Consider the following 12457-nt stretch of genomic DNA (forward strand, 5'->3'; position numbering starts at 1 on the left):
TAAATCTACTAAATCTAATTACAGATAGATTGATTTAGTAGTTTTATTTGGCTTTTGCATTTTGCAATGTTAAGGCCCATTGTTCGTAGCCTGACATGTTACAGATGAATTTTCATACTGTTAGCTTGTTGAGTCACTTTTACTCAAGCTGAATGGAAAAGGACCTATATATGCTTGATTCACTAGTGTTCCTAATCGTTTTGCTTGGGTCCTAAATATTCCAGGCCATTGAAATCAATAGGTCTCTGTGTGCACACAGGGGTCTGAGTGCATGGGCCTCACCACAGCATTAGGGCCTGAGTAGTATCAAGAAGATACAGATATGTGGAAGAAGATTGGGGTCTTTAACTCCTGCTGGAATGGTAAAAATTTAAAGGAATACAAGCCTCCATAATAAATAAACTATTTATGCCAGTTTTTGGGACTATTTCTCACTTTTTAATCCACACTCCACAGAGGCCAGCAAGCTTGTCATGTCTTATGTAGCAGCTGTTTGTGGAAAAGGAGCAGAAGTTAATCAAGTAAAAGAACAACTTTTACAGTCAAATCCAGTGCTTGAAGGTAAGAATCTAATAATGTGTGTAAAAAATACATTGCTTCCTGTACTGCATCACCCTACCAGGTCAGCTGGTTTTGCAAATGGAATCTATCACTAGTGCAAAGATTTGAACCATTAATATTTACAGTATCCAAAACCATAGTTGGTGCTTTATAGGATTCCAGAAGTAAGGCCTTACAATTATTCAGCTGTGGAAGGTTCTTTTTAAACAGAACTGTTTTTGTTTAAATTGACTCCTTATTGGCAAGACTGAAAGAGTGGGTTTTTAGGAGGGAAGAAAATGAGGAGGATGTCACCGTTTCTGGGCTAACTGCCATTTTGTTCCCTCCTGATCTCTTTGAGTGAATTAGGGTTACCATATTTCCACAATCAAAAAAGAGGACACTGGGGGGTGGGGGGAGGAGCCCCGCCCCCATCCACTCCCTCCCACTTCCCACCCCCTGACTGCCCCCCTCAGAACCCCCAACCCCTGCTGCTCCTTGTCCCCTGACTGCCCCCTCCTGGGACCCCTGCCACTAACTGCCCCCTAGGACCCCACCCCCTATCTAAGCCTCCCTGCTTCTTGTCCCCTGACTGCCCCCTCCTGAGAACCCCCCACCCTAACTGCCCCCCTAGGACCCTACCTGTCCCTTGACTGCCCCAACCCTTATCCACATCCCCACCCCATATTAACACCCCCGCCCCCAGACAGACCCCCGGGACTCCCATGCCCTATCCAACTGCTCCCCACCCCCTGACAAGACCCCCAGAACTCCCGACCCATCCAACCCCCTCTGCTCCCTGCCTGCCTCGACCCCTCTCCACATTCCCGCCCCATATCCACACCCCCTCCCCCAGACAGACCCCCGGGACTCCCACGCCCTATCCAGCCACTCCCCGCCCCCTGACAGGACCCCCAGAACACCCGACCCATCCAACCCCCTCTGCTCCCTGCCTGCCTCGACCCCTCTCCACACCCCAGCCCCCCTGACAGCCCCCCCCATAACTCCCAACCAATCCAACCCCCCCTCCCTGTCCTCTGACCAGGGCCGGCTTTAGCAAGAGCCCAGGAATCGGCCGGCGCCGCTGGGGCCAGGGGTGCTCGGCCGGCGCCGCTGGGGCCAGGGGTGCTCGGCCGGCGCCGCTGGGGCCAGGGGTGCTCGGCCGGCGCCGCTCGGCCGGAGCCGCTGGGGCCAGGGGTGCTCGGCCGGAGCCGCTGGGGCCAGGGGTGCTCGGCCGGCGCCGCTCGGCCGGAGCCGCTGGGGCCAGGGGTGCTCGGCCGGCGCCGGGCTGGCGCCGCTCGGCCGGAACTGGGGCCGGTGCCCCGGAGCCCGAGCCGAGCCGGGGCCGGAGCCGCTGGGGCCGGCCGGGGCCAGAGCCGCTTGGCCGGGGCCGGACTGGGCTGTGCCGCGCCTCCCCGGAGCCCCCCTGCCCCAGCTTACCTGCTGCTGCCCGCCTGCCCCTGCTTGTTTTCAGACTTCCGTGAACATCTGATTCGCGGGAAGCAGGGGAGGAGCAGGGGGGCGGAGCGTTCAGAGGAGGGGGAAGTGAGCTGAGGGAGGGGTGGACAGCTGCGGGGCCGGGCGGCTTGCTAAGGCTGCAGGGGATGGGGGGAGCCGGGAAAGGGCTTTGGCTGCCGAGCAGCGCTTGGCAGCCGCTTTTCGGTCTATAAATAGCCGACCGAGGGGAAATCCCGGACATTTTTAGATTTTTAGAAATCCCCCCCCGGATGGCTATTTAAAGAACGAAAAGCCGGACATGTCCGGGGAAATCCGGACGTATGGTAGCCCTAGAGTGAATGCTGTCTCAGGCATCTAACTGTCACCTGTCTCAGCATGCTAGTTTCCCACTCTCAGACCAGGTCTTGGGCTGCAGTCTGCTGTGATCAGCCATGATTATCTCAGTAGATCTGAATACCTTGGGTTCAGTATCTGCAGTTTGTTTCCATTAGGGAGCTATGGGAGTGGTAATGAGTGACCAAACAGCCTTCATAAAGCCAAGTATTTATTTAAAAGAAAACGATTTAAAAGAAAAAGACAGGGTGGATTTGATTTAAATCACTAGTCAGGAAGACTCGATTTAATCATGGATTTCTACATAAAAGTGCATTCTTGTTGGTTGTTGTAACCTTAATACATATTCTTCACAACTCAGAGACAGATGTAGGTTTCATTTTTCGAAGGTACACACCATACATTTTTTAAGTGATTTATTTTGAAAACTTTTCAGTTTAGTTTTACAGCTATATCAGAAAATGAATGATTGTTTGGTTGTTTCATTTACCAAAGGTAATTGAAACAGATATTTATGAAGCCATTGGGAGGTGAACTATCTCCAATTCAACAGGTTAATCATTAATATTTGGAGGATTTTCTTGCCATGCTGTATTAGGAGGAGAACATCACCAGACAGACATTTAAATTGTTTTATTTAACTAAAACAGCAACGTTATGTATTCTGTATATTTTTCTTCAACAGATAAACATATAATATTTTAACAAAACAAGCAACACGTCTCATGATGTTGTTTCATTTAGGCAACCAGGCCTTGCATTTCTTTGTTGCACTGTTTGCATTTTGCACGCATGCCTGTCTTGTCCACATGTAGAGGAACTTCATTAAAATATTCCCAAACTGGGTCTCTTTTACGGCCTGCTGCCATTATAAGTTTTCCCTTCTAGTGAGAGAACGGTATGGTAGATCTCAAATCAATGAAGGCTACACTCAGAAAGACCTCAAGACTTCTGGAATATGCTGCTCAAATGGTTTCACTTTTGTTTCTACTGCCTGTCCCAGACTGCTTCTCCTTGTCCAGATCTATTCTGCCCCCAACAATCTTCTATTCATTCAACTTTTTGAAACTTTGCACTGCTAATGTAAATTAACATGAGAAACAATGAATTTAGGAGAAAACTGTCTCAAACACTTTATAATGGAACATTTGTCTTTAGTTCTGTGCATGGTTATAAATGAGTCTCGTGTGTAGCACTGTATTTAATTATATGGTTGTTAAAAAGGTGACTTATTGCACTGTATAAAGTTTTTTTTTAAACAATTCTGTCACTTTTAACCCTGGCCTTCGAGAGCAACAAACTCTGTCTTTTGGCTCCAGTTCTTTGACCCAGAATAGTCTCTCCATGCAAATTTGTTAAAGCTGAGAAATGTATATTTTTCCACTCAGTGTCAACTTTACTTGAGTACTGAAAATATAGATATATATTTTGTGACAAGTAGCTCAAAGCCTTCTGCAATGAGCATGAGCACTGTATTTCATAATAGCGAGGGACATACTCCCATTTGACAAACACAGCTTTACAGGATGAAATCTAATTCCTTAACTTGCCCTACAGTTTATTTTGAGTTCATGTTGCATGCACGTTGTAAGCTGGTAGTTGCCAGGCATAGTTCAAACCACATTGAACGTAATGTTGGGAACGTTTTTTTCTTCACTTCTAACTTAACTGATTTTCATAAACCCATCTTCAGCAACTGATAATGACGTCTCAAACACAGGACTGTGCTTTGTTTTCCATAAGGCATCAATTTGTTTATTTTTGTTTTTGCATAACATACAGTCATGACTTGTTTTTAGTATTTAAATGTTTTTGCCATGTTTCATTTATTTTTTCTTCTTTCCTAACAGCTTTTGGAAATGCCAAAACTGTAAGAAATGACAACTCTTCTAGATTTGTGAGTATATGTACAAGGCACAGAAGATCATACATATAGTGTAAAGGAAATAATTCCTATCAAAGTTTAGAGTGTGATAGATTTTTATGTAGTTACAGAAGCCTGGGCAGTATCGTGCGTGTCTGGAGCAGATGTTCTAATAGGCATTATTGCTCATCTGCAGTATATTTTTTAAAATCTGTCTTAATTAAGAAAACATTTAAGTGGACTGTGTCAACTTGTTCCAACCCAAATTTTGTCATGTCTTGAAATTCTTAGCATCTATTGGTATTTTCTTAAATTATGTCATCAGACCTTCTCCTTAACACGGGACATAGAATTTCTCTGAGCCAATGTAGATCCTTCCCTTACTGCTTCACAGCAAGCATTTAAAACTTACTCCAGCACTAGCTGGTTCTCCAGAATGCAGCGGTTTGTAGCTGTGGAGGTTAGTCCCTATTCTGAGGAGGAAATGAGTCCATCAGTCACTTCCCAGATTTTCTCAGGCATTTGTAGCATGTGGCACTGTCTAGCTTACTTATAGAATCAAGCTGTATGCCAGGAGGCAAAGGGCCACTTTAAAATGCCATCTGACTGGTGGGTACGTACTTGGGCAGCTAGCCTGAGTGCCTCCCTGTGCTGCCATGGCCACACTGCCATTTTTAGCACACTAGCTTAATCAGAATTACTGCGTGGCTTTCTACCTGTACTGGGAAGCCCCCTTCTAGCTGCTGTGTAAATATAACCAGACATCCAAAAAACATCCTTTTTGTCAGGGATAGGAGGCCTCTTCCCAACACTGTAGGTTTCTGTAAACTCAACCTGCCCCGTGGAGAATGGCACTTAGCTCTCATGCTCCCTAATTACCTGCATGCATGCAGGAGAGTCATTTCATTCTAGAGCTAGGCTAACTCTCGCTTGGTTAGTGGCTTTGAGCAGAAGCAGAGGGTTCACTTGGATAAGGGATCTTTCTCCACCTGCACCTTTCACCTCTGGAACTGTTTAAATATACTGAGTATTAAAAGACCAGCATTTCTTTAAACTACCCCACACCCACCATAGGACTTGCACAGCCGAGGAAACTGAGATACTTTCTGTTAGATCAGACCTGTAAACAGCAATGACTCTTTTTCAGAGTTGTTGTTATTCCCGTTATAGAATTGATCTTCCTAGTGAGTAGATGAAAAGACAGTTAGATTATGTAGAAAGAGATGTATAGTAGTCATATTGATGACAATGTGAGTAATTATAATTAGCTCTACAATTATTTTTGCATAAACAGTGTAGGTTTTTAATGTGTTAATTTAAAGATTCCATGTTTGTCGTATCTTACTGCCTTATTCAGTAGGAGACAAAAAATGGGATGGGGAGACATGGAAAAGATGAGTTTGATACTGAACTGTGGCACAACAAAGGATTGTTTAAAGACTTTTTGTTCTTGTATCTATAAGTGGAAATCGTTCGTCCATCCAGACTCCTTCCAAAGTAAACGGAAGGTTCACCCCTGTATGTAGGGAGGAACTTGGTTCTCTTGCCTGCTTATGTTCCTAAAGACGAAGTCAGGTTCTATTCCTTTGTTTGCCCAAGGCAAATAATATTAATGAAGGATTAAAAGATTTTTTTAAAATCATCTTCAGCATTAAGGGAGGGCAAGTATACTTTTGCAAGCATTGGTAAGTTTTCATGACATTTTTACAAGGCTGAACTTGAATTCCAAAAGGAGAGAGGGTGTTGGACCACCTTTCTTTTTCATCTTACATTAAAAGCTTTTCTTGTAAGAAATTAATGACCGTGTCGTTTGAAAGGAAAACATTTTTGTCATAGCACTACTTATGAAACCAGCCACATTGCTCTGGGATGTACAGTATTTAATGTTTCATTTCACCCAGTAGAAACTTTCACCTATCCCTTCTGAATAATTGCTTATTTCATGATTAGTTGTGATCCCTGTTCTAAAAATGCATTTAGTCTCCTCATAAGAGTTTTCATTGCTTTCTGACTTTAACATAAAATTAGACTGAAAACCAAAATACGCAAGAGAGAGCTAAATTTGAGAGTTGCCACTTATCTGGCTGGACGAAACATAATTATACCTCAGCTAGATTTGATGCTATTCCCGACACAGTTGGCTGCCTAAATGGTCATGTGACAAGGAGCATTGTGCTATTTAGCAAGTTAATCACTGCATGATATCATCTCCCCTCTTTCCTTTTTTTTAACTCTGCATCTTTAATTCAGATTCATTTTGCAGGCATGAAGTTTCTACATGTGTTTACTCTTCAGTTTTGCTACGAACACCATGTTAGCTATTCTGGTTTTCTGTTAGTGGATTTGTACTCTGCAAGTTAATACCTTGTTAAGGAAAGATTTCAGCATAAAATCAAATGTGAAACTGTATAGGAAGTGGCAATAAATATAATTGCTACTAATAAGCTGGAACTAAATGTTTGGAGGTCCCAAAAGACTGACCACCCATCCCCAAATTTCTCTTAAGGGCTGAAAGTAGAAAGCCACAAAGAGGGTACGTGTACACAGCAGTGTAAGCCCAGGGTTCAAACTCAGCCTAATCCCTCTTCCCTCTACACACAAAATCGTGCTAATCAAGGGCTTGGACCCAGGGTGCCAGGACGCGGCCTTCAAGCCCAGTTGCTTTGCGTTGTAGACACAACCCCACTGAACTAGTGCTCAGGGTGTCTGCTGAAAGTATCCCACAATTCCATGGGCCGACTTTGAATATGGGTTCAAATGCATTAGAATATCTTTATTGCTTTAAATTGGGCCCCAAAGTTGATTAGGATGGTACATTCATACTGTGGTCCTCCACCTGAATAGAACTTAGGGATGCAGTCTGGCTGGAGAGCTGCTTTTGTCAGGGAAAGGCCTTTCCCCCCCCCCCCCCAACTCTTGCTCAGTAGCTGGTGAGAGATTCTTATGCTGCTTCCACACAGCTGAGTCTGCTCTGACTGCTCCTCTGATTGACCCTGTTTGTTTTTCTGAATTGGACAGAATAGAGTGTTTTTATCGCAGGCACTGTAGGCTCTAGAGTGTCGTAAGATGTTCCAGGAGTGAGGCAAGGTCCAAGGTTTAGGGGATATTGGAGTATTTGGGGTAGGGAAGGAAAGGTGCCTGAAAGGTGGTGTGGAGAACAAAACAAGGAGTAAAAGTGGATGAAACCATGAAGGTGGAGGGGAAGAAGAAACGGCAAGGAGATAGGAAGTGTAGAAGGTTGAATTTGGGAGATCAGGAATATGAAGGGGGGAGAGAGTACAACCAGTTGTCTTTCTCTCTTCAGACCTTGCTTTTAAATCCAGAGCTAAAATAATCTTTGGGGAACATACTCTTGGCCCAGTAATTGGAAAATTGGAATTGTGGTAATTCTCTGATTTAATTACTTAAAAAACTTAATGTAATTTTGAAAAAAGCCCGAATTTACCAGTTCCAAATTAATTTTTCAAACAAGAAAATACAAGAAAATACAAGTACTTTCCAGTGTTGTCTGTGACACGGCTGCCAACATTGCGAAAAAAATTACTTGTTACTGTTTAGCTAGACGCTTAATAAGCCAATACTGACAAATTTCACCCTGTGAATTAGAATGTATCTTTAAGGCAATGCTTAAGGAGTGTAATATGATACTCGTCCTAAGTAAAATGAGTGGAAATGTGTAAACACAAGACCTTCCTTTTCAACTCATTGGCTCCATTAAGTAAGCACTGGGGGGAGGTGAAACAGAATAATCCATTATACGGGAATGTATTTGGAGTTTGTTTGAATTATTGCCAAAATGCATTATCCTTGAACTGTTTGCCCGTGAGCTGTACTGTTGTTGACTTCATAAACAATAAGGGTCCGTTGCTTGCTGTTGAAAGTAACTGTTACTAAATTGAACACCTGTCACATAAATTAAAATAACGCACAGAATGAAATGATCTTCTGTGATGTGGAAAAGTCAAACAGAAGTCAAGGAAAGGGACTACACTTGTACTGCTGAAAGTTAAATTGAGTCTGTGGTAACAAGCTGCTCAAATCTTTGCCCCAAACATCTGAGTGACGAGGCAGACAATTTAGTGGGAAAAGGCTGTAGCTTTATTAAGGCAAGAGATTCATATAACACATCAGCAACTACAGCCTATCCTACCCCTCAGTAATCCCAAATGAATGTAATACCCTCTGAGTGCTCTGATCCACACTCCTGGAAGAACCCACTCCCAGAATGAGTTCTGTTCTTAACAGTATAATTAATCCTGAACAGCCAAAAAACAGGTTCCTGAATTCCCCAGCCTACTCGGTCTGGTAATGCCTAAAAGGTAGCAAGTATTATTTTCTTAGACTATGTCTACACTGTTCCGCAGGTGTGAACTGCAGAGTGCACCAAAGTATTGTAGTCTTAACTGCCCAGCGTGTATGCTGCTGGAGAAAACTGAAAGGAACCTTGTTCGTGTTAACATAGTCTCATTTGAAAGAGGATTATGTTAATGCAACCTAGGTACCTTTTAGTCATGCCACCAGTGTCCACATGATAACAACACATCGGTGCACTCTGCAGTTCATACCCCAATAGTCCCGTCAGTTTCCTAAGATCCATTAAGTATCCATTTTGGAGATGGTAATCTCACTGCAACCAAGATTGCATAACAATCTTGGGTCTTAAAAACAATCACAATTATTTCTACAAACTTAAAAAATACAAAGCCAATTAACCTGCGTTAGAAAATCACACCCTCTATAGATTATAGCCTATTACCATAAAAATCTCCAATTGGGATAATAAAATTATCTTAGAAGCTATTACATCGACTTATTTACTATTTGTTATAACTTAAATACACACACCACAAAGAAGCAACTGAATTTCTCTGTAGTACGTTAAAATGACCGCGCAACTTTAAAAAGGTCTGGAATGGTTTTCCTTAGATTTGCCTAACATTCTTAAAATCCATTGTTTCCACAGGGAAAGTATATGGATATTGAGTTTGACTTCAAAGGTGATCCACTCGGCGGAGTTATAAGTAACTGTGAGTATTACATTTGGTACTGGCTTAAAACATTTCACAGGCACTTTATTCAAAATGTGCAGTAAAAAGAGGGGAGATGAGTTATGAGGAGGTAGTGTTTATTTTTAATTAGAACTCAGTATTTGTTACGTGATAAAGAGGTGGAAAATTCTAGTTACTTTTTCTTTGGTACTGAATTGTGCATAAAACAAAGTAAAAATGCATTTGAAAATATGGACCAGGACTATTAAAAAGTATTGCTTAACGGGTCCATAAGACAGGTTTATGGGGCCATATATTGCCCATCCTTGAAGCTGTTATCTGAGAGGGAGCTTGGTGTGGTGATCAAATTCCAGGTATGTCATTTTCTTATCAGACTAACACTCCAATGTTGAGAAATTGTTAAAAAATACATGAAAAGTAAGAAGTCATTAGTTTGTGATGACAACAATAAGGGAGCGGTACAAAAATACCCTTTTGGTATAGACTGCAAAAAGGGGACAGGGCAAATTTGATTTCTTTTGCAGATCACCTTTTAAGGCTGTGCTTGGAAGAGTTTATTACAAACAATGGAATATGAAACTCAAACCAATAGCTATTTAAAATGTGGTTACCCATTAACTTTGAAATTTTGCAACTAAAGAAATTTGAGGCCAAGAGATGCTATGTTTGTTTAATGTTGCACTCACCAAAAAATAAATACAGACAACGCAATTTTTATCATTAGGACTTTGTGTATTGTTTTTCATCTAATATTCAAAATATTTTATATCCAAAACATAAATTTCTCTAATACAGTATGTGAACTTTCATCTGTTTTGTCTATAAAATGCCAAACTAATTATCCTGATAAAAATATTATATCTTTCCAAAAGGAGGCCAATACAGTAGTTCTGTAATTCTTTGTTTCCCTTTTCACCTATAAAGCAACCTCTGAAGGGTGTAGTTTTTAAGCCCTTGTGCTCTGGGTTCATGTCATGCCAAAATATTTCCTATGTGAATGTTGCAAATAGAGCGATGGAGGTTCTGGCTTATCTTTTGAAGAAGTAGAAACTAATTGTACCATATTGTCTAGGTGAGCAGAGTGATTATGTCAAGGCTTCAACTCATTGCTTGAAAAATTCTGAACTATATGAATACGTAATGCTATAAATCTCAATGGGGAGGAGGGCCTCACCAACCCTGTTTTTATGCTGTTACATGCTCTATAAAATGGATTATATTGCAGCTTATATTGCCATTAAATATTATTGCTTTCATAATGACTTCAGAAGGAAGATCTTTGACTAAGTAGTGTTCTTAGGGAATCCAACACCTGGGAAGCACAGAATGTTTCATGCTTGTCGGCATTTAATCATTCTTCTTTGATAATCCCTTTACTATAGGACCATATCTTACAATGATCTCCCTTGTGGCCCCCTTCAATGGGGCAACATGGGCGCAAGGAGCTTCCCACAGGGGACCAGAGAGTATAATTAGCACAGTGATTCATGTAGGTCCCATCTATCTTCCATTGAAGAGCGAGACTTCCATCGACTTCAGTGGGAACTGATCAGACCTATAATGTCTTGTGTACCATATGTGGGAGTAAAAGCCTTCAAGCAAATCTTGTAAAATGGAAGCAACTGAAACACCTGCTGAGCTAGTCAGGTCTGGTCTGTTTCCAAATTGATGACAGCTTATATTTGATAATTATAAATTATATATCTGTATTGAAGTGTCTAACAACACTTTTTCATGCATTTGGTACCTTACTACATGAATGCTGACATGAAAAAGAAATGGTTAGTGGAAAAGTTCATTGTGATTAATAGGATTTATCAGATCTCTAGGCATGTGTGTTGAAACTGACTGTGATCAGCCGCTTAGGGCTTGTCTACGCTACAAAATTAAGCCGACTTTATCGAATTTGACCTCGAGCCTCCAAATTAAGTCAATTGTGCGTGGCCACACCATGCTCATTGTCTCAATGGAGTGCGTCCTCACTAGCAGTGCCTGCATCGATGCACAAAGCAGTGCATCGTGGGTAGCTATCCCAAAGTGCAACTTGCAGCAGTGTGTTTTGGGAAGTTTGTGCAATGCCTCATGGGACCAAAACATTGTTGCAGGGGAGAATGGGAACATTGCGTCGGCATCCCATGATACATTGTGCTCCCTTCCTCATATCAACGGCAAACACCCCAGTGATTTTTCACACCTTAAAATCGCTGCGCGTACACCATAACCCCAGAAGCATGGAGCCTGCTCAGTTGTGCACTCTTGCTGTGAGCATCTCAAACACCTTGCACCTTCTCCTGCAGTATTTCCAGAGCCAAAGTAGGGCCCGCCGCACAGAACATAGCGATGTCCTCCAAGCAGCCCTGCTTCAAGCCATTGAAAAAAAAAAATTCACAGGTGCTGCTGGCAGTCACAGAGCAGCTGCACTCTGTTGAGTGCCATTTCTGGTCCTGTGAAACAAGCACTGACTGGTGGGACCGCATCGTTTTGCAGGTATGGGATGACGAGCAGGGGCTGCAGAACTTTTGACTGCAGAAGGTCACCTTCCAGGAACTTTGTGCAGAGCTTTCCCCTGCCCTGAAGTTCAGCAATACAAAAATGAGAGCTGCTCTGGCAGTGGAGAAGCGGGTTGTGATCGCTGTTTGGAAGCTTGCAATGCCAGACAGTTACTGGTCAGAGGGGAATCAATTTGGAGTAGGTAAATCAACCATGGGAGCTGCTGTGCTCCAAGTGAGCGGGGCCATTAATCGACTTCTGATACGAAGGGCAGTGAGTCTGGGAAATGTGCAAAATATAGTGGACGGTTTTGCCATGATGGGGTTCCCTAATTGCGGTGGGGCAATAGATGACATGCATATTCCCATCTTGGCACCAGACCACCTTGCCAAAGAGTACATAAACTGAAAGGGATACTTTTCAATGGTGGTGCAAGCCCTAGTGGATCACAGGGAGCGTTTCACCGACATCAGCATAGGATGGTCGGGAAAGGTTCATGACACACGCATGTTTAAGAATTCGGGTCTGTTCAAAAAGCTGCAATCCGGGACTTGCTTTCCAGACCACAAAATGAAAATTTTCTACATTGAGATGCCTATAGTTATCCTGGGGGATCCAGCCTACCCCTTGCTCCCATGGCTCATGAAGCCATACACCGGCTATCTGGACAGAAGTAAGGAACGGTTCAACTATAGGCTCCGCAAGTGCACAATTGTGGCTGAATGTGCCTTTGGTCATTTGAAACGGTGCTGGAGAAGTCTAC

The 12457-nt window shown here is 42.8% G+C and overlaps 1 protein-coding gene across 4 annotated transcripts in view; it reads left to right on the top strand.

Moving 5' to 3' along the window:
- The window catches only part of MYO1B (myosin IB), a 168014-nt gene that overhangs the window by 71141 nt on the left and 84416 nt on the right, over positions 1-12457 (top strand). For all 4 annotated transcript variants that reach the window (XM_065413246.1, XM_065413248.1, XM_065413247.1 and 1 more), the window contains exons 4-6: positions 457-561; positions 4182-4228; positions 9159-9222. In XM_065413246.1, the coding sequence (XP_065269318.1) occupies positions 457-561; positions 4182-4228; positions 9159-9222 (216 nt within the window). The remainder of the gene's footprint in view (positions 1-456; positions 562-4181; positions 4229-9158; positions 9223-12457) is intronic.

Source organism: Emys orbicularis, chromosome 11 (genome assembly GCF_028017835.1).
Source record: "Emys orbicularis isolate rEmyOrb1 chromosome 11, rEmyOrb1.hap1, whole genome shotgun sequence".
NCBI lineage: Eukaryota > Metazoa > Chordata > Testudines > Emydidae > Emys > Emys orbicularis.